At 41.2% G+C, this 23,794-nt stretch overlaps 1 protein-coding gene across 1 annotated transcript in view; it reads right to left on the bottom strand.

The window, feature by feature from the left end:
• The window catches only part of LOC109634392 (calsyntenin-2), a 224,949-nt gene that overhangs the window by 59,575 nt on the left and 141,580 nt on the right, over positions 1 to 23,794 (bottom strand). The window contains exons 4-5 of the mRNA XM_020094859.2: positions 21,926 to 22,134; positions 16,235 to 16,384 (exon numbers count right to left, since the gene is read on the bottom strand). Coding sequence (XP_019950418.2) covers positions 16,235 to 16,384; positions 21,926 to 22,134 — 359 coding nt within the window. The remainder of the gene's footprint in view (positions 1 to 16,234; positions 16,385 to 21,925; positions 22,135 to 23,794) is intronic.

Consider the following 23,794-nt stretch of genomic DNA (forward strand, 5'->3'; position numbering starts at 1 on the left):
TTCTAACTTAGTATTGGACACAGATTGGTGTGCAACTCTCAGATTTAGGTTTGCAGAGGGGGCGTAGCAGGTGCACTGGTAATAACATACTCCACGGACAACTGGTGAGTCAATTGAACTGTTGAGTGCTTGGCTTTAGCGCCACACTGGCTCCATGTCCAGAGAGGAAGGTGTGTATGGGGCAAAACCTGAATAAGGATGCTTGGGAAGGAGCTGTGGGAAAGTGGAGGGATAAATTAGGGGTAAATGGGTTGAGGACACAGTTTGCATATAGATGTAGAGGAACGGGTTGGGTTGAGTGTGGAAGTGGGTGATTAAGGTTTATGAGTATGAGAGTATTGGGCAAACAGGAATGGTAAATTGTGCGGGCTCTGAGGAGAGATTAAGACACTTGTGCTCTCATCACCTCTTAATAGATTTTTATCTCACGGAGTGAACGCCTGTAGTTTATTTTTCTGGAGGGGGCAGTATCCAGCATCCGCTCACTAACGGGGGTAGCTTCAGACATATGGATATATAGAGTCAGGCCGCCTCTTGTCCGACTGCAGGGCATCGCATTTACATATTCATACCCCAGTTGGGCAGCTGTTATTTTTGATGTTGCCAGTATGACCATCAACTCATTTACTGAAGCTTGACACTGTTTATTTCCAGCTGGTTTCTAAGTGTCGTAGGGAATACTTACTTTTCTATGTCTTTACGCCAGAACCTGTAAAACTGATTGGCATTGACATTATTAAACCCAAGCCACTTCCAACCCCTACAATGTTAGCTGTGGGTTCATCCTGTTTAATGAGCTCCAGACTGGGATCTGCCTTTTATGGGAACTTAGAGTGAATACACTGTTATATGAATGGAAAACACAATATGACAATGTGAGAGGGGTCACTCATAGCAATAAACCTGCAGAGACTTTTCACCTGAATCTGCAGCTCTCCTCAATTTAATGGAGCTCACAGTGACTTCATTGCGTAGATATCTGTTACTGGTTTAGTTGACTCTCAAGGCCCAGTGGAGTGAGTGCCACATTTTGTAAAACACAGTAAAAAAATGAAGTTAGTACAAATATGAACAAAATAAAGAAAATGAACAGAGATGCACTCACCACTGCTAAAACAGTGTTTCATTCTATAGCTGCAGGCTTAGATAAGGCCCATACAAATAGTCTTGCTCCATTGATAAATATTAAGTAGTGGCATTTATGTTTAATAATGTGAAACAGCAATGAAATGGAGAAGGTCCTTCGCCAAATACCCACTGGACTGTAGCTGACTGAAGTGTTTTCATGGACAAAACAAAGACACACATCTATGCCTTGAATCGGAGCCAAATTTTTATAATGGCCTCTTTTATCGATGATTTGATTCCTGGAAGACAAAAGAAACTATTCCACACCTCTATAACCATCCTTCTTCCTGCCACAGCTCTGAAGCATTGATGCACTCACATGAAATAACACAATCTGTAGCTGCACTGTATTGATTCTCTGGCACCTGTGTTGTGACACTTTTTTGTCATGTTGCAGAGGCACAAGTATTTTCTTTCTGTCATACAGACATTTATAATGAATAATGGTTTTCTTTTGGCAGCTCAGCCTTTTACCTGTTTATGTCTGTTTGGCATAATGACCTAATATTCATCTTGCTGTGCTTGTGTGAAACAGAATCTTCCTTTACAGACTCTCATTCAGAAATGTAATGACTTTCATGAATCAGAGAATAAAGACAGTTGGAGATTGACTGTTGCAGGAGAAGAATGGACATGATGTGCAGAGGTCTGTACTATTACAATTACTAGTGATTAAATTGTGTATTTTGTCAATTTACACTTCATATACATTCCGGAAGGAAACAATACATTAATGCATATTTTCTGCATGGAGTGTTTTTATTTTTTGACACTTCAAGTACTACTTTATTTTTGGTTGGTAAATAGTGATTTTGATTTGTAGGGGTATATTGTACCTGTTATTAGCTACATACACATCATCTTATTCCATTAGCAAGTGTCCAAAAGTCCAATTTATGTTTTAATTATAAGTTTGACTTCCCACTTTAATATGCCCAGTAGCACAACTGGAACAGAAAGCTAACATTAGCTGTAGCCTACAGTCTACTTAAGCAAATTTGTAGCTGTTGGTTCCACGACCACAAGTTTTTCACCTTCATTAACTTTATACCAAACAGTGAAGTAGTGTAAAAAGAGAAAACATGAATTTATCCAATTTCGACTGGCTCAGAGATGTGTAGTCTGTTCCAGCCTCTTGCGACCAAAATTAATGTTACGCAAAAATGTTATTTTCACCCGTATAGTTAGGAGGAAGGAACTTTTAAGGTTTGTAGCGTTACATTGTTCTGCAGAATTATTTTAGATTTGATTTCATAAGACTTATGTGATTGATAGGTTTGGATATGTTCTGCATCTTCTCTGTGGTAAAGTGTCTGTATGTGTACATCACACTGGGCAGTCATAAAAGGTTTTTTTTTTTGGGAGGCCCGCTCTCACGTATGAAGCAGAGTTTCCTGAGCTGAGCTGCATTTGTGTCACTGCTAAATAATGTATTCGTATCTAAATGTCTCTGTAGGACACTGCTGCTGGTGATGCTATCTCTCAAAGATGCAGCACGAGCTCCTGAATTCCCTGACAACACAAACAAATGCCCACATCGAGAGTCACATCCCGAAAAACTTACACCGAAAAGCACTTGTACTTTGTGATTCACATGCCTGCAGACAGAACTACAGTTACATTCACTACACACAGACACACACACATATAATACACACATTTCTGCTCACTACTGATGCACAGGAACAATAACTCAGAACACAGACTTGCACTAAAGCCCAGCTGTCTTACAAGCAGTGTGGGTTTAATAGGGAGCTATTTGGTCTCTATTGAGCTGTGTGCTTGCCGGCAGTTCACTGAACAGAACTCACACAGTGAAGCCCAAGAGTTCCTTTCTTTGTGAATATGCAAGGAAGACAAGAGGCAGCCGAGGAGTGAGGGAGTGAGGCAGACATGAAAACGACCTTGTGGAGCTGCTTTACCAGTGCAAAAGTACAAACTCTTCTACGGAGCTGTGATCATGACAAGAAAAAGAAACGCTTTTATACGTAAGTGTGAGCGCACATGAACTGTTTTTTTAGACTTGGTCGCAACCTGGATATGAAAAGACAAATACGTTGATTCTGATGTAAATGCAACTGTCAAAAGCATTATAATCTAAGATTTTACTTAATTTAATATATATAATCCACGTTAGTGCTGCACATTTATGATTTATGATTTATGATTCACCTTTGAGTGTTTACTTGTCAGCAGGATCATGCAGAAACTACTGAATCGATTTGCAGCAAACCTGGTGGAGGGATGGGTCAGGGAGGGACCCATTAAATTTCAGTGCTGCTCCAGAGGGGCACAGCCAGATTACAATTACCATTATTTTATTTTACCAAAGCAGTGCCTGTTAGGAATGGGCTGTGGTAATGCTGGTTGCAGTGGTTTTTTTTACTAAAACTGTAAAAGTGAGCTGCAGCAAGTAAAGACCTGCTGCAGGACTCCACAGAATTCTGAAGCCATGCTGCATCCACCTGTTTATTCAAAGTTCAGTGGAGCAGAACCCTGACAGAATCAGTTGTTTTTACAGCTGTCAGGGACACAGTGAACATGCTGTTGTCCAGATCAACAGCATCACTTTCACTGATGAGTCCATGCAGCCACTGCTGCTCCAGAGCGCTGGTCACTGATTTATTCTGAACGTATCACATGGCACCAAATTCCACACTGCACTTCCTTGGATCATTACACCTGCCAAGTGGGAAGGCGATTAAGGGTTCTAGAGATAAGCACTCTACACCCAGACTGACAGAAGGACAGAGAGAGCTGGACACATGTGGTTGTTTGGCCTGGACAAAGGAAAGTGCTCTACTTTGTCTGGTTTGAACTTGATGAAGGGCATCTGCACTACTTGCAGTTGCTGCTTCAGTTTGATTTGGAAGAGTCGAGTGCAGAGAGGCTCACAGTTGGAGATGGAGTCAGACTCATCTGCTGAAACTAGTATGTTGTGCCTCAGCGGCACCTGTGCCCAGGTTTCTGAAAGATCCTGGTCCACAAGTTACAACAGGGACCACTTATCATCACATGTTTAGAATTTAAATCTTAAAATGTTTCTGCTAGACTCTGACAGTTTCATCAACAGACATAAATGGAGAATGGACAGATCGGTTGTTATTTGTCTGTAGCACAAATTCAGATACAGTGTGTAAGCACATGTAGTCAACTGCTGCATATCTACAGAAAAACAGCACACCGAGTTGAGTTCGCAGCATCTTCCTTCGATGGAAGAGTGTGAAAAGCAGAGAGAGGGAAGAAAGATGGATGGAGGTGCTTAAGAAAATGATGCATCATCACACTTTCACGCTGTTCCCCATCTCTGGGGGGTGTTGAGGAGTTTCTCTCCCGCTCTGTTTGTGTGTGTGTGTGTGTGTCATCAGTGAGTTCTGGTGTGCTATTAAATGTGTGCGTAGAAGTGTGGATGATTGTGTTAATAGTTTGTGTGTGTGTGCATGTGGCATATAAAAATGCTGACACTAAGTTCAGTAGTCAGTGGGGTCGTCATTACTCGTCCCAGCCATCAGCGGGGGAGCCAATTTCCATTTAAAGGAGCTCTCCTCTCCTCTCCTCTTTTGCGTTCCTTCCCTTTTTTCCTCATGTCCTCTTCTATCTCACTTCCCTTAAGAGAGCGCCATCTCTCTGATTCCTCCTCTTTTCTCCATCCTTCCTTCTCTCTTTTCCAACAGGTCACAAAAGCATTCATTTTAATGCTCTGTCACGTGCGCTCTGTGCGGTCGAGGAGAACTTTTTCCTGAAATACCGACAAACAAAATGGTGGAATGTTTCTTTTTCAATTTTCCACAATGCAAGCACGATGTAATGCATCTAGATAGAGGAGGGGATCTGAAGTGTTTTCAAGTTGTAATCTACACATTAGTGCCTTTTGATATGAGTCCCGTGTGTGATGTGATCTTTATCACCGTGCTGGCTCCAGTCTATCTCTGAAGGTTTTTAATAAGGACATGGCTGGGGATCAATCACTCGTCAACTAGCCAGGAAAACACAGTGTCACAGACATTGGAGACAGAAAGTCCTGAAATTACAACAGTCAAAAGCAACTTAAACCTACGATAATTCACTATTATCGCCCCCTGGGGGCTGGCTGCAGTGTAGGTTATAAAATGCAGATTTTAAGTAATCTAAACATTGTTATATCATATTCAAAACAATCTTCTGAAAACACCACATCATGGGTAAATGGACAGTGTCCTCTTTGAATGGTATTAATATGTTGTCTGTTTAAAACAAGTTTAGAGACATCATAGATATGACAAACATCATTTACCATAACATTTTGGTCAAGCAGACAGAAACATATTTCTGTGACAATAGTTTTATATGGTTTTTAATCGGATGATTTATAGGATAATGAAATTACACTATTTCTCATTCTGCAGGATTCTGCGGGAAGCCTCCCAAAAGACCCCAATTTCATGTCCAGAGTGAGTCTAATTCTTTTGCACCCTTTGAGGATTGAGTGAAAATGACAGTTTAATCCTGGCTCTTTAAAGTGAAGACACTGAAACTGTAAAAAAAGAGCCAAAAAGGTGCTTCCCTTCTCAACGTCTTTATTTTCACTGTGGCAGCGGACTACTCAAGACATCCACATCCTCTATCTTCTCATGGGGGATCCTGAGGGAACCTAAGGCGGGCTGGGATACACTATTTAATCCCTGCAGCATGTCTGCCTCAGGGTCTGCTCTCCTCACAGGGAGGCTTTCCAGCATCACGCTCTTTAGCCAGAGGTTGTAGCCTGAAGGTCAAAATGCAATATAACTTTAGATTGATTGGTTAAATGACATCTCAACTTCAGCTTTATGATTGCTGCACCAGTCCGTCCCTTCACCAAAACCTTTACTCCAGGTGTAATTCAGTTCCCTTCTGTTTAATCCATCTCTGACTGTGTCTTTGTTTGCTCAATGTTGCCTGACACTGAAACAGACAAGGGCAGAGGAATATAACAATTCTTATAAATGTGTATGTGTTACTAGGTATTGTGTATTTGAGTCTATGTTATGACTGTCTTTGTGTTTCTGTGTGTGAGTGTGTTTTGTGTATATATATGTAGGGAATACAAATATACGTGTAAACCCTTTATTCCACCACATGAAACGGGAGTGATGCTGGCATTATTTTACATTTCAAATATGGAGCATTGTATGGGATATTAATCTATGGTTTTAATTAAATTACACAAAAACATATGCTAACTATATTCCTGATAGTGGAACAGCTAATCCATTCTAATTCAAAGAGGAGAAATCTCCTGTTGCGTGGCTTCAGAATTGGGTGATTTATGGGTGTTAAGAGGAAGAGGCAGGGACGTTAGTTAATGTCGAGTGAGCTGTCTATAAAAATTCAATTTCTGGTGATGAGTTCAGTTCTCTTTGATGTTAGCCTCCCTGTAGAAGCACCGCAGCATTAATCAGACATGATGTCTTATTGAAACTCATTTTCATCCTCTGCTCATTTGTGCTTGTTTGCTTCCATTTGCCTTGTGTGCAGTTGGCTATCGTAAATCTCTCTTCTGTGCTAAAAGCTGGTCCGACCTGGGAATGGGTTGGTTTTGTCACTATTTTACATCAATGTGATGGTTTAATTGTGGAAAAGAAGAAAGGTGACACCTTGGGTCCTTCAGCAAAATGAATGTCCCCACTTTAAAGTCTTTAATGGGTCTCAGGCCCGGCATGTCTGCTGCATGGTGGAGAGGAGAAAAAGACATCCTGACCTACAGATCCATAAAAGATGGAGGAAAACCAGTTTGATATCTTTCAAAGTTGAAGGGGAGACAGTGGAGACAGGTCCACTATTGTGCAGGGGGAAAACTTCCAAAAAAATCACACAAGCAACTGACATTTTGGCTCATCTGCATTCATGAAAAGTTGATGCATTTCTGTTGAAGGAGACAAGAGAACACCACAATGGAGGACATTTTGGACGATGCTCTCAAACGGCTGGTTGAGGGTAAAGGATTGGTTTTAAAGTTCAGGTGAGAATTAGGTTTAGGTTTGGGGTTGTGGAAATGGGCATTTAGTTATGAAGTCGATGAAAAGTGGAGTATCTGGATTCTCACTTCAAACTAGTACACTCTATCAGAGAGGGGAGACAGATGGAGAGAACAAAAGAAGCACAAGGGTGAACTGATAAGCCGGATGCCGGATGCCAAGATGAGAGGGAACAGAAAAGAAAAGTAAAGAACAGAATTAACCCCAACAAAAGAAAGAAGAAATAAAGAGTACGGAGTAAGAAAAAAGAGCAAGACATAGGCACATAGGGCAGAATGGAAACAATGAGGGTAATAAGAGGAAACCAGAGAGGGGATGAAAAGAGCTGGAGCAGCAGGCAGACATCCACAGTGTGAGATTAGAGAGCAAGCAAGAGAGGAGGAGGAGGAGGGTAGAGGAAATGGGAAAAGGAAGTGCAGAGCCATTTATTTTCCTTTTTGCCCTCTTTAATTCATCCTCTTCCTACTCTTATCAGAGATCAGGACCATTGGCTGCCACACACACACACACACACACACACACACACACACACACACACACACACACACACACACACACTCACACTCACACACACACACTTGAATGGCATACTGGAGAGTCAAGCAGAAAATGCAACTCCTGTCCTCAAAGAGAGAAAATGCCTGAGAGCCTGTGCTGATCTCAGATTTTCTAGCTGAGGTTGGCTCTCAACTTTCCACCAACTTTCCTGCTAACACAATGTTATCTGTCACTTTGAGCCTCCGCCACCCTTTCTTTGCCAAATATAATTCAATGGTTTTTGAGAAATTTTAAAAAGAATATTTATAATAATATATTATTTGCAAAGATTGAGGCAAAAATGCAGCAAGTGAACAGAACATTTCTCAGATTCAGCGTGTATCAGAAATGTGAAGAGGGAGAAAGATACTGGTGGAAAATGTGGACTTCACAGTTAAATTCTGAAATCAGTTTCAATGTGAGCTGTCACAGAAGCAGACACCATGTTACACCAGGGTTGATGGTTAATATTTGTAGTTACAAACATTACCACTAAATAATTATAATCAAAGTATTTAATATCGAGCAAAGCAGAATCACACAGAGTATATTGAACACAAACAAAGCTACAGTGTTACTTTGAGTTCTCGAAGCCACTGCAGGCATCAAGAATCTGACAAATGGCTTTTATACACAAAGCTATGAACACACAGCTGTCCTCAGTCACTTCATCTCACCATCGATCCATGGTCACGCATACTGCTGGTGGAGGAGGTGGATATTCATCTCTCTTTCCTAGATGTACAAACTCTGCATATTTGATCAAACAGTTCACCGGTTTCTCCAACTGACAGATCACAAACATTCCCCGGTATTGAACCCAAGCAATCACTCCTAGTAGAGCTTGTTGCTGACTCAGGCCATTTGAACTGAGCTCACTGAGAGCATTCAGGTCAAACAGTTAGATCTTAAAAAAAAAAAAAATTCCATTACAACCAATTTATCCTCCTTTATCACTGCCAGTAGCTGAGACTCTTGGCAAAATGCTGCAGCTTTTTTTTGCCCTTTTCATAGCACAGAATTGTCCGTGCAATTTTCCACTCACCACCAAATTTTGGAACTCGCAGATAAAAGCCCCAGATTGGAGGCACTTTCGTTGGATCTGCAGTCGCCCATCACTACGTGTGAACTCGTGAAACTAGTCGTGGAGTCAGGACCGCAAGACTCCCCATCACAAGTTGTGTTGTGTACTATGAAAGTTATGTAGTCTGAATTTGCCTTTAGAGCTTCAGGTAAGAGAATATACAAATTTGAAAAGAAAAATGTTTTGGACATTCGGGTTAAACTGAGTATACCACAGCTGTTATATTGACGCAGTATTGCGTTACAGAATCCAATGTGCATTTTAATTTATTTTATTCATTTTATTGTTATATTTTACACATAATCTTTGTACATAGTTATCACCTGGAACGTGTAGGCCTGCAGCGTCAATGTGGAACATTTGGCTTTCTATTGTTGTACTCCATGGAAGAGTCATTCAAGTTTTTGTATGCTAGCTTCTCTGTCATTGAGTTATTACATTTACTTGATAGTTGAAGGTTATGCTAACCTACTTGTGATATTTGTATAAAATCTGACACGCACACACACACACACACACACACACACATGCCATAACATATATAGTAAGAGAGTTGGTGGAAATGGGAGAAACTTCCAGAAGGACAGGTATCACTGCAGCACTCCACTGATCTGGGCTTTATCGTGTCCAGATGGAAGCCTCTCCTCTGTGAAAGATTCTCTTGTCTGCTGAAACCAAGATTGAACTGATCATCATGTTTGGAGGACACCCACACACGACCCTTGGTATTGGTTGTCCTTCTGAAAGTTTCTTCTATCTCAACAAACAATCCCATGGAGCTCAGCCAGAATGACCAGGGGTCCTTGGTCACCTCTCTTACCAAGGCTCTGAAAACATCAGATTGTTTCACACTCGTCCCTCAGAGAATTATAAAGGCCACTGTTACTCGTATGAATCTTTAATAGAGCAGAATTTGTATTTGTAGTCTCCCCACTGATCTGGGCCAGCACACACTCCTGTCATTGAGCTGCACAAGCAGTTATTTTGACCTCATGGCTTGTTTTGGCTCTGATGTGCATTGTAAGGTGTGAGACTTATAGATGTGTGCCTTTCAAAATGTACCTTTAAATGAAAAACATACACCTCGTACGTACACATATGTTGCACTGCTCCAATTATTCGCTGATAGTTAGGAAACCGGAGCTGCAGTCTGGGATTTCGTTTAGTTTGCATGTGTGCACCCACCATACATGGATATGATTATGCAGATAATTTTTCCATCAGTGTGACAATCTTTTATCTGCCGCTTGTGTTAACCTGTGTTTGGTGGGGGAGATATATTAGTGTACACTGTGTGTGTGTGTGTGTGTGTGTGTGTGTGTGTGTGTGTGTGTGAGACGACTCCACCCACAGTAGAGGGCAAACACAGAAATGGATCTGGCTTGTATTTTACAGGTAAGTAGAGCACATTTAATGGGACATTAAGTACATCTTCTAAAGTTGTGAAGCACAAACTGATGGTTCATAGGATGCCTGATCAACACAGGTGGCTCACATATTTCTTGCTCACTTCATGTGTATAACACATGGGAAATATGTCAGCAAATGTATAAATTCTGTATAATTCAAGAATTATTCTAATTTATGATTTAAAATTACTAAATAAGGTTCATTGAAACCTTTGACATCAGACGGTCTATTCATGATATTCATGAAGAGCGTAGAGTCCCAGTGTCTGAGAGTATTGCAGACTGTTTTTAATGGATTCTTTCATTCGGACAACAGACTAACTGTGACCTTGCACTCAATGGAATTTAGTATGAGAGGCTGGTGAGGGCAGTTCAGCTGATTCTATGCACATGTTTCGAGTGTCAAACTGTAAACACATTAACTGATGACTCACACAGGCCTCAGACAAGGTCTTATCAGGTAGAAGAGAACCGTGTTGTGGATATGCTGTAAAAAAAATTCACTATTTCTGGTGTTTTTGATAAATGATAGTGGTTAGGAAGATCCTTGGTAAAACAGATATTTTGCATTTCCTGTTGTCCAGTTTGCATCACAAGTATGAAAATGCTGTCTTCTTGTTTATTTGGACAGAGCACGTCCAGCAGTGCAGTGTGGGTGTCACTGCAGATGGTTTTAGCAAGATACAAAATTCTTGTGCCGTAAATAAATACATCAGAGCTTAAACTCAACCAAGGTTGTGTGCAGACCAATCACATACATGGAAGAGAGTGTCCCAGTTGGATTACATTGAAATGCGAGACTGTATTTTCTCTGATTACCTCCCATGGACTTAAAAAAATAAAGTAATTGCCACATCTTAACTGTCCAGACTTATAAATCACCTCATATGGCTCTGTAACGTTGATTTGATTTTCTGAAACCCATGAATGCAATTTTGTCCAACGTTAGATAAGACCTGTCTTTGACTTTTTTTATCTGAACAGTTTGCAGACACTGGTGATTCCTTACTGGAGCTCCTTGCTTTTGTTGCTCGCAGGTATACAAACCATGTGGAGAGAAAAAGAGATAGAACACATTCACCAAAATGCATCGGCTACCTGCTTTTTAAATTATCTGCATTCATATACAGATAACTGTTTGCAGAGATAAGCCAAAATGTTGTCTGGATTTAAAACACTAACAAAAAGTATCGCTGTTTGTGTTTTATGTCAAGAAAAGACAGAAAGTAGTTGGACTGTAGTGGTGCACGGTGAACAGAAGACAGAGCCTTGGCCCCGTTATCCGCTGTAATCACCTGAAGCCCCTAAACATTGGCTGTTGTGACTAGAAGCTAATTTGTCATCAGACAATAGCCGATGGGCTCAGCGATTGCTCAACTGTATAATTAAATGAAAGTGTTTCATTTTTATAGGCCTCACCAGAAGACCCTGATGATATGCAGCAGCTAACTTCTGCAGGTAACATAAGTGTAAATTTAAAGATACAAATGAACATTTCTTAACGTAAAGGATTCAGGAAAACAGAAACAAGTGGCTCTGGGCCAAAAAAAAAACTGTCACCGCCAACTTTCCATTGCTGTTCTAGAAACTATATTTTACACCAAATCAAACAGATAACCATCTCATCGGGTGAAGAGAAGAGGCTCTAGCGGTCTGCTTACTACGTGACTTATCTTCCCTCTGTCCACTCATTCCATGATTAGTTTCTCTGGTGTGTATGATTACTCTGTGGCCAAAGAGAAGGAGCAAGATAGAGAGACAAGATAGAGATTCACTATGAGAGAATGAAAAGTTTTGAATTGCCTTGGACAAGCAGAAACAAGTGAAAACAGAGTTTCTTGTATTGAGCCTTTTTGCATTGTCGGCTTCAACTATCTGATTATCCCAAAACTGGGATGTCATTTGCATGTTTTCAATGCTTAAACCACAACAACAGCTCATTATGTGTGTAATTGTGGATATATATTTGTATATTCCACATTCTACAATGAAACAATGAAGACATGTGCTGCTAAGAAGAGCGGGTTTGTCAGCGCTGCAGTACTTCAATACAAGGGAACCTGAAGGAAGGAGAGGTGTCACATGGTCCCTGTAAGAGATAGGGGTGGAGGAAGTCTGTAACAAGCAAGGCGAAAATATCCCATCCAGTCAGGTTACCTTGTATTTCCTAGCCCAGAAGCACCAGTGAGCTCAAGTTGTGAGTGCATAGAACCATTGAACATATCCTGAGTTGCTGTCTGAAGGCCTTATAGGCTCCCAGTGGCATATTGACCAGGATCTACACAGTGATTGTCAGCAGCAACATACCCACTGAAGATGATAGCTGGCTTTGTACTAAAGATTATCAAGTGGGCGTCTTGCTGCCACTTGGGAATGACAGCTGAAGGTTGACATGGTCCCTTGGCCCAAACTGCAAAGCAAATGCTCCTGCTTTACTTGACTGTCCTCCATAAGATGGGATGGAAGAGGCCTGTAGGAGAAAGTCAGGTTTGCTGACCTGGTGAGCAAAAAACCAGAGCTGAAGACGACAGTGTATCTGACCGCTGAGGCTCACTGCAGGAGTTTCATCAGCTTTCTGCGTACACGTGGTCTTCAAGCTGTTTGGCATTACGGGACTCCACAGGAATCAAACCATCAGGACGATTACAGATGCTGCAGAAAAGGCATCAAGATGGATGTGGAACAAGTAAGTGAACCCTACTTGAACACAAGCTAGGAACAACTCAAACCTGCTGTGTAGTGTGAGAGAACAGAAACATCCAGGGTACATGTGTCCGAGTGCATTAGAAGACATGCAACAGAACATACTGCATGTTCAGTAACAATCAGGCAAACCCTAACAGTGTATGTAGGTAATGCAGAGTTAATAAAGTAAGACTTGTTTTATAGCCAGAGAGTGCACTCATTGTTTCCCACAATGCATCATGAAAAGTAGTGTACAACCGAGTCAGTAACCAAGCAATATATACCATCATGCATTGCAGTTGAGGCATAGAGATGAGGAGCAAGAGTCACAATCCTACGACAATCACGTAATTATCGTCACTGTCCGAACACGTTTTATTCTTTTGCTGATGAGCTCACTATAGAGTCCTTTACATAGAAGACCCTACATAGTTAAGTAGGGGTTAGTGAGTGAGTGGGTTAGTGATTTCGGCCACAGCCTGTGTGTGTGTGTGTGTGTGTGTGTGTGTGTGTGTGTGTGTGTATAAATGCACTACCCATCAGTAGGAGTTTCCACCAGTTGAGTGAGGACGTGTGATAAATCAGACAGACGGACACACAGCTGATCCCTGAAGTCCCAAACCAGAGACCATAGCTAATTTGAACAGACAGATTACTGTTTTTTTTACCAACAGAAAACCCGTCGCCGACATTCCCACAGTAGCCTGTCGACACAAGCCTGCCTTTAATTCAACAACCACTAGCCCTATTAAAAATCCCCTGATCTGTGGCCATGGCATTTACTTCCATCCTTCCTTTCAATGCTGCTGCTGCCAAATAATGCTCACAGGGATGACTCTCATCAGGAAAGCGTGTCTCCATGCTTATGTGAGTGTGTGTGTGTGTGTGAGTCCTTTTGCTAAACTCTTGTGCTGAAAATCCTAATTTGAGAAACGCGCTCAGAAAAAATATTGTAAACAGACTTCAAAGACCATCACAGAGAGCGTAGAGAGGGAGTTAATGTCACCCTGTACACTGTGGTAATGTATGAGTGCTGTGCTGAAATGTATACGCCCAGAGTTAGATTTTGCTGATGTTAATTTAAAGATGTCAATGCAATAACATATAAACTTGAATGAAACAGACACCAGGGGAAGAGAAGACGCTCTGCTCTGTCTCTTAATTTCCTTCTGTCCACTTGTGATTTTCTCTGGGAGGAATAGGATGAGGGTTTTTGTCAGAGATCCAAAAATTACATATTCAAAAGGTTTGTGATAAAAAAAAAAGTTTTAAGGTGGAAATACTAACCAGATGGGGATTCTCACTGGAGGGAAACTTTACAAAATCTAACATTTAGCACATTATATTCAGACCCTTGCCTGTGTCACTCTATTTTGTGCTCAGGTGCATCCTTGGGATGTGTCTATAATTGGATTGTGCATGTAAGGTCCCACAATTGGCACTGCCTTTCTGGACAAAAACCAAGACATGAAGTCAAGGAACTCTCTGTGGACCTCGGCATAGCTGTGAGGCACAGATCAGTGCAAGGGTACAAAACCATTTCAAAAGCTTTGAGCATTACCAGGAGCACCTTAATCATTGGGAAATTGAAGAAGTTTGGAACCTGATGGGGGAGAAGGACCTCTGTCACTAAGGTGACCGAGAACCCAGCAGTCACTCTAACAGTCCTTCATGCGTCCTCCGTACACAAGGGAGAACCTTTCTGAAGGACGACCATCCCAGCTGCATTCCATCAATCAGGCGTTTATGGTTGCGTGGCTAGACAGAGACCACTTTGAGTAAAGGCATGTGACAGCAGGGGTGGAGTTTACCAATGACTCTGAGAGCATGAGGAAAAATAATTTCTCCTCTAATGAAACAAAAACATAACACTTTTTTTAAGGACGTGTTGTCAGACATAATATGAAATTTGCCCTTCACACAGAAAGAATGCAAATGTGTTTCACGTGTAGCCTTCTCTCGTCTGTTTTGACAATCTCTGTGACCTTTTACTGTAAACCATGAAGCATCTATTTATCCTTGCCATCATCATTGCTTGTGGCTTTAACCCTTTGTCACAAAAAACACTTGAAAGCATGGTGCTAAGTGCTGCCACAGTGAATTAGTACTTCTTATTCATTTTGAGATCAAAATGTGGGAGTAAAACTTATTGCTGAAGTCCTTTTGGACTGTTTGATTTGGTGACATTAATTCTTCTGGATTTTAAAATCAGTCACCAGACTGGTAGAGCTGCGACTCTACTGCAAAAATCACTCATCTCACGAAATTATTTAAATACGGCTAATGCTAAGTTTCAAGATGTTCCTTGAATCATTTATCTCCTTGATGCAAAATGAAGTGATTTAGCTTTTTTCTGTCCTGTTTTAAGATCCCGACCTGGTCAGTGAAGATTTCTGAGGAAGATCAGAAAAGTTTAGTTTATGTTAACCTACAGGAATATGATGTCACTTGTTTAGAGAAAATACAGATTGGAAATTGAAAACGAGCCAAACAACTTGACCTTTTTTAAGGTTAACTTGTTGCCACTGAGCTGCTGCCAGGGTCCTCATATAATTTCTATTTATCACCTTGCTTGCTAACAATACGCCCTGTGGAGCGTGAAATGGCAGCATGCCAAACAAATCCAGCACACAAACTTATGTCCTCATGACAGCAAAGCACAGGTTGTACATGGTTCTAGGTGAAGCCGTTCGCTGCGTGAGTTTGTCTTTCATCACGTGCCGCTTCCCTCTCTGATAGATTGCGTCCACAGTTACGTCGAGGACTCTTTGTGTTGTTGTAAAACCGACAAACACTTGTCTTTGCATTACTCTGAGCCTTGTTCAGGCTGTCATGACTTCTGATGTGCTAAAAGCTGTGTTGGCTGAGTCGCACCACTCTTAGTAAATTGTTGTTGATCATACCAGCGAAAGTTGACAGGCCAATTCCTCAGGGAGTGATGGAGAGAGAGAGATGAGGAGGGAAAGGAAAAGGAAAGGAGAAAAAAAACAAGACTGAGAGAACAAAGAAATCGAAGAGAGGAAAAGGAAAAGTAAAGAGACAGGAGAAACTCAGACGGATAATCACAAACGGGGGAAAATGAAGTATGCAGATTGCAGCAAGTACCAGACATTCAGAGATAAGCAGGTCCACACACACAAAGTTATAATATGCAAATGATCACATCTGTGTTTCTGTGAGCATAAATAGATTCCACACAGCTCACACCCCAAGCTCCATCACTGTGCACACACCGTGCATCACAGCAATGCTGACACACACATACTGTACAAACTCAAGTAATCACACACAAATAATTGCATTTGCGTTTCAGGAGGTTTAAACTTTCCTCTGTCAGACCTGCCTGAGTCTCACACAAATCACACACAAACGCACACACAGAAGTGATGAAGGCCCACCTTGCCAGCCGGGTTTGCAGACAGGCTTGACGTCAATGCGAACAGGAACGCTGTGCAGCGCCCTCTTCTGGCCGCAGTCCCACGCTGTTACCTGGATCTCGTACTGCTGCTGACGGTCATAGCTCAGCTTCTCCGTGTTCCGGATGTTACCTGAAGGAGGAGAGAAGCGTCTCTCAAGGTCAAATTCAACACAAAGAAAAAATGTTTTCATTTCAACGGGTCTTCATTTTCTGTGATTCACCATGAGTAAGAAAAACAGATGAGATAGTTCCTGTTTGCAGCATTAGGCCCATTTTACAGCATTCCAATGGGTCACATGAGGATGAAGGGATTTCAAGGAATTTAGCTTCTTTAGGATGAAGCTACAACTGCAACAGCTGGAACATATTGTCTCCAGTCTTCAGTTTGTATTTGTGATTTCAACCAGAGTTAAGTCTATGTCTATGACACAGTCTCCACAGTGGAAGAGCCCACAGTGGTGTTGTACACTGGGAGAAGGAAAGCAGCATCGGCTCAGGAGTGTGACCAAGAACAATGTCTTTGACATTTGTTGGGTTATGCACCGTGAATCTGTCCCCCAGGGTCGGACTGTCCCAAGTTTCTTGGCTCTGAGGCGTCTGAGGAGAGACATTTGGTTGAACGGTGGTGTAATGGCAATTGGGTGCTCCATCATGACAGTTCAGCCCCTCACAGCTTGTTGGATGGGTGCAGGTTGTTGGCACACCAACACAATCTCCCGATTTGGCTCCCTGCCACTTCATCATCTTTCCTGAAATGAAATTTAAGCTCTAGGGTCAGCGTCTGACTCGCTGGAAGAGAACAGGACTTACAGTCAGTGTTAAAAGCATAAGAGTGCTGGTAGTATGCAGCTGCACACAAAGTCTATTTTGCAGGAGATGGGAAGCAAATATAAATCAGTTGCAGTTTTGGGTAAACCTTTTGCACTTTGTAAATGCATCAATGCAATTAAGATGGATTAAAACCAGATGGCTGAAGCTCCATGTGTTTATGGATTAATGCTAGATAGCATTATTGTAATTAGCTGATAAAGTGCACAAATTATTCTTCTGGTGCTTTTGGCAGTTATCAAATATCTGGCCCTTAATTATCACCAGCAGTTAGACTGGAGTTGGAGAAAAGCCAACACTGATTTGCATGTAACCAGAAAAACAAGACCAACGTAGTCAGATCAGTGCCGTGGACGATGGAGACACTTCCAGTATGTATGTTTAAATGAAAGAGCTGATGAAGTTGGAATATTTCAAATCTTTATTAGACATACTCTTCTAATCAAATACCCTCCAGTCTCATGTTTGACAGATCATTAAGTGAAGGCTGCATTACATAATCACCAACTGTAATAAATAAAAAGTCTAACTTCACTGCCTTCACGAGTTGAACCGGTAGAATTGAAACTTTAGGAAAAATTAATAATTTGAAGGTTGAAGTTTGTTCAGCCAAGTGTAAAAAAATCCTCTGTATCAATATGCAGAGCGTGTTTGACGCCGGATAAAATCTACTTGACACAACATCTCACTTGGTAAAATAATTGTGTGTGGGATCAACCTGTGTTTCCTCAGTTGCCCTCTCTTACCAGTTTTCTCAGGTACTTTTTTGAAGTTGCTCTTGTCAGTGTCGAATCAATTTCGGCCACAGAACTTTGTAAGAACTTTTAGCTCCGCTGAGGACTTGTAGAGGTAAAATAAATGTAGAGCTAAGTTAGATTCAAGAATACAGCCCACGGTATTATTTTAACGGGTTCACTCTCATGGCCGGTTGGGACCTGGAATAAAACAGAGCCAACGTTCATGTTATTTGAGATGTTACACCTGTAGTTCTTCTTCTATTAAAAGTCAATATATCTTCCACTAAATGGGTTTTGTGGTGAATCTCTACATGAATCTTTAATGAGTATTTTAATTTAGTTGGGAGATATATATTTCACATGTTTTTTTGGGAGTCAAGTCATTAATTTTGAAATATATTAATTAAAGCTGATGTACAGTGAAATAAGTTATTTTAAAAAAATTGAAACATTTCACTCAAACACCAAATCTGTAAGTGAAAAACAGACGAGTTTATCAGCCGTCAGTGATTTGCAGACTGACTTTATGGAATCATAAAATGGCTGTGTAGGCTTTTTTACAACTAAACTGGTTTGTCTTTATTGTAGCCATAAGCAATGTGAAACAGACATGTTATTACATATTCATTGCTACTTTGAACTTTCACATGCTCTCTTAATGGAGCTGTACTTCAGCTGACGACTGGAAGAAAGATACGTGCCTCCTGTTTACTGACTTAAATGACTTTAGAGTTTAGTGAGCACAACACAAAGTGTGAAAGTTTGGCACTTCTAACTGCATCGAGGAAAGTGAGAGGGTAAATGTGTGTGTCTGCTGTAATGGCCATGTGCATTTTAGACTCAATAACCACAGTGAGTGTGTACTGCTGCTGATCTGCCTGTGCAGTGTGTTGCTTGAGTGTATTTGCGTAAATGAATAATGGGTATTTTATTTTAATTAGCTTTCAATTCCAGCCCATCATGATATATCATTGTCACATTAACTGTGATGCCTTAATATAATCATTGTAACAAATGGCATCATGGTTGGGATGACAGGTAGCCTCAATCTAACACAAGTGCTTTGATTAGTGTTAATGTTTTTCTAAATTAAGTTCATGTTTCCATTAAACCCCTGTTGCTCTATCATGCAAAAAGAAGAACGATGCTGGTCCTCGTCTTACCTCCATGGTGTTATTATTTTGAAGCCATTAAAATGCTCTATGTTAAAAATTAATTGTGTGCCCTACAACTCTCTTCCCCACTGTGGCTGTGTTGCACTCTGGGCAATGTAGTCTTTGTTGTTCAGTCAAATCAATCTCTGTGTTACAGTACAACCGCCCACCTTTGTTAAATGTGACTTTATCCTGTACATACTAATGTATCTGAACACATCTACAGCACATGTCCATTGTCTGAACGTCTCCTGCCTCGTCTATAACTGCGACACATCTACCGAGACGGTGTCTTTCCTCGTGCTGAACAGACTGCATGGAGGGACCTGTTGTACTCCTACTGTGTCAGTTAATATTTGATGAATAGGGAACGAGAATGACTGACAACCCCTGCGGAGTGAGAAGAGCTTTGACATGACGCGAGACGCGAATTGGGCCTCATTGGCTGAGAGTTGAAACAGAGCTGGAATGAGCTGTTGTGAGATAACTCAGCCCACGCTCGCCCGCTGAGCTTGTTGTATTGTGGAGAGGCAGGTTCGGAGGAAGCCGAATGTTGATAATGGGGTAAATTTGAATATGAGTGTGTGTGAATGGGACAATTAAATATAATTCATATGAGGACGGCATTGTTCGTCCTCCAGTCCTCCTCATCATCCATCTCCCTCTCAGCTTGTTTAGAATTCCTTCCCTCCTTGTTCTCCCCTTCCCAACCGTCCCATTGCCTCTCAGTGCACATCATTGTCTCACTGTTTCGCAGCCTCATCTCATTTCACTGTTTGCTGCCTCATCTGTTGTGTGTTCTGTGCTCTTCTCTGTCTTTTTTCCAACACACACACACACACACACACACACACACACACACACACACAGACACACACACACACACACACACACGTAGCATAAACACTCACACCTTTCTGCATGGCGAAGGTTCCTATTCCCGCTCCTTCAATTACTACATCAACTTATCCGTGTCAGCAGGCTGTGCGTGCTTTGACTGCTGGCGAGGGTGGCCGGCTAGTAAATGACTACTTTCCCCTTCATCTTGCTCTCTCTATTTGCCCTTCTATCAGAGGAACATAAACAGACTAATGCAAACCATCTCGGCACCTGCCTTTGTGAGTTCCCTCCATCATTACTTTATAATTACTATCCAGGTTTACCAGAGCATTTCTTATCCAACTCTTTGTTTAACAGACAATGCTGGCATTATTCTTTTTTTGTGGTTATAACAAATCACATGAAGAAACAACAATTTGTTAGCTTGTGTTGTTAGTTTGCTTTACTACCCTTCCCAGGACCGGCGCATACACTTCTTCCGGCCCTGTATTTGCAATGTACCATACCAGCAGCTGTCTTGTATGTTGTACTGCGGAGGTAGTTTTCACCGTCACCGACAGTGGTTCATCATCTTTGCTAACAGTCCTGGGATCAGTGTTTCGCCAGTTCACAAATAAAATGAACAAGTTCTGTTTCTTACTGGGATGGTTATGATCATGTATTTAGTTATTAATCAATGGTCAGATCATGAATCCTGGTTGTGTGCGTCACGTCTCACAAAAAAAAAAATGAAATTACCAAAAGGAGATAAAGTTATAGTCTGTATATCAATACTTCCATGTATGCAGCACTTGACCCCAAGCCCAACATCCTACTGTGCAACCATGTGGTTCATTTGCATTTTGTCCTTTTATTAAATTTATTGCCAATAAGTAAAATGTATATATCACCAGTCGTATTCTTTTTGTATAGTTTATCACTTCTACAGTTTTGTATCTCTCCACGATGCTCTCAGAGCACTTACACTCACTCTCACAGCCCACACCTCCTTTCCTCCCTCCATCTTCCTCCTCTCTCCCTTAGGTACTCTTGAGTTCAAGAGCTCTCAAAGCCTTTTCCTCAGTGGTCAATAGCAAAGTGAGACCCCTTCAAATGGAGAGAGAAGAGAGAACTCTTCGGCTGCAGCCTCCCCTCGGTATCATTTACAGTCAGGGCTTTTTACTACAGCACCTCAGCAGTAAGCAACGCTCGGCAGTCGGCAACAACAATAATATAAACAGGAAAGTCTCTTACATTTTTGTATCTTAAGCAAAATAAAAGGAAAAGTGGATTTTATTTAAGTCTCAGAAGATCCAGTGCATTTGAATATCTTAACAGTGATCAGATTCAAAATGTCAATTGGCTTGTACGTGAGGAGTAAATTTAAGTCAATTGATTTTGTGTCGGCTACTTAACGGGATAATAAAGCTAAAAAATCAAAACTATGGACTATTTCTGAATAAGAATTCAACAATGGTTATGGCCATTAAACAAACAAAGCAAGCAGACGGCAGGATCTTGATGATCAGATCTCAGAAAAGACTTTGTGGAACAGATGTCAATACAAATACTCGTAGTCTTTGTTTGTGGAGTAATGTCCAAGAGCAAAATAACAAGTGGCAATAAAATAAAGTCAAGTAAATATGTGCTCGTATCTGTGTGTGTGTGTGTGTTTTATGTTTATTTGTGCCCAGACTTCTGTAATCTGATTTCTGGAGACTGATGACTCTTAAGGCAACGCTTGACTTTGTCCTTAAAAGCACATTTTACCCACGGGCACAGACATCTGTCAGTAGTATTAAGTTTAGCTTGTGTGTGTCTATGTGCGCAGGTGTATGCATGTTTAGAGTGTGTGTGTGTGTGTGTGTGTGTGTGTGTATTATAGATTTTCAGATCACTGTCACTGTGTTGTGAAATAAATAATCTTTTTTTCCACGTAATATGGAGATGCGAGGAAGATGGACTTGATTTAAAATATGCAGCAGGAGAATGAACTGACACCACTTCAAAACAACACCTGTAACACACCGACTGTCTTAGACTGTTCGTATCTAGGAAACGTAGCACGATGACATTGTGGAAAGTGACATACGTTTGGATGCTTGTCACATATTTTGCGTCTCTTCTACTCACCATTGCGATCTATTGCGAAGGGCGTGGCGCTTGTGGTGATCTGGTAGTTACATATCTGGCTGTACTGTGGAGAGCAGTCCTGGTCAGTGGCCTCCACCTGCAGGATGCTGTCGTAAATCTTGCCCTCTGTCACTGCGGCGTGGTACTGGGGCTCCCGAAACACAGGAGCAAACTCATTCACATCGTTGACCTGGATGTGCACCACCGCTCTGCAGCAGTAGAGGGGGACAGAGGGGGGGGGGGGGGGGGGGGGGGGTGGAGATTAGTGGAGAGTATAGTATCATCTGCATAGAATGTTTCATATGAGAAATAAGAAATAATTTGATTAATTAATCAGTTATTAAGACAAATAGCAGGATTAGCCCAAAATCTGTTCCAGACATTCATGATTCCCAGAAGATAAATCTTAATAACTTAACGCCGCTTTCTCCAGAAAGTCCCCAGACATTGATATCAGTGGTTTTAGGTGAAATGGAATAACAACTATTGGATGGATTTACATTATGTTTGGTTCACACATTTATATTCCACACAGGATGAACTGTAACAACTCTGATGATACAATTAAATGTATTATTACTGTTTATTGATGATCAGCAAATGCATGTATGCTAAAAAAAGGTTCGATAAAAACATAAAATAAACTAAGGACCAAATATTAGGACATTCTGACCATTCATTGTTTTAGTTTGTGTATCCTCCAAATCTATGAAAAATAAACATTATATCACTAAAGTATACCTTCAAATACATTTCAAAATATCCAATAAGCATTCATTAATGCCTGCACATGAATTGAATTATTAGTGCATTAAACCAAAATCACTAATCCTGCTGCCGATGTCTTTCCCTGCAAATGTCTGTCAGAAAAGTAAAATGGAATTAAGTTTTGCTGTTTTCAGTTTCATTAAACCATTTTGCTGCCACAGCATAAAAAAGGGGGGGTGAGAGAGAGAGAAAAAAAGAACAAAGTGGTTTTATAAATGGGAAAAGGTTATGTGTGTAGTCACGAGTCTGTCCATTTACCTAATCACTGCAAAGCGCTTCCTGAAATGCATTACAAAGCTATATGTCTTTGAAGTCCACACACAGGAGGAGGAATATTAACATTCTTTGAAAATGCAATGGCCAGAAGGAGTAATGACTGCAGCCTTTCAAATAATGGTTGGATCCTAACGAGCAGAGTTCGCCACCAGTGATGAATTGGTTTGGTAACCAGTAGTCGCAATGTGCTTTATGTTATTCACTATCTGACCTGACCCCATGGATTGCTTTGATTGCATTGCTATGCCAAAAAATAATCCCCTGGATCGCTTCCTCTACTAAAGCTATACACACCCTCCACAGTCTCCAAGTGCACCTAACCACACGTATTAATCATTCCATAAGCAACCTATCAGCTGCGATGCATGTTCGTTCACACGTCATGTAAAAGGCCAGCGTGCATCACTTTTAAAAAACATCTTTGTCGATTCTCTGCAGCAGCAAGAAGACAAGAGAAGAGGGCCGGATCAATCCTTCGATTCACTGACAACCGGTGATGGATGACGGAGGGCCAGATTAATACAATTTTAAGCCGTGGCAGAAGTAATGTTTTGCTTCGCGAGACAAAAGGGGCAGAGATGAGTATGTGTCTTATAGGATTAGCTGGTGGGTACAGTAATAACAGGGAAATTATGCCACAACAAGGAGCCGTGCATATCTCTTCAACACGTGGTCAGCTGGAGATGGAGACGAGACGACAAAGAGAGAAACAGTGGGGAGGCTGAGCCCAGGCAGAATGGATTTCCACACTGCCTTATCTGTCCCTGTCACGAGCACACAAACACAGGGGACCATTTGTTTCAAGCCTCTGTACACAAACACATG

This window comes from Paralichthys olivaceus, chromosome 11, assembly GCF_024713975.1.
Source record: "Paralichthys olivaceus isolate ysfri-2021 chromosome 11, ASM2471397v2, whole genome shotgun sequence".
NCBI classification, from domain to species: Eukaryota; Metazoa; Chordata; class Actinopteri; order Pleuronectiformes; family Paralichthyidae; genus Paralichthys; species Paralichthys olivaceus.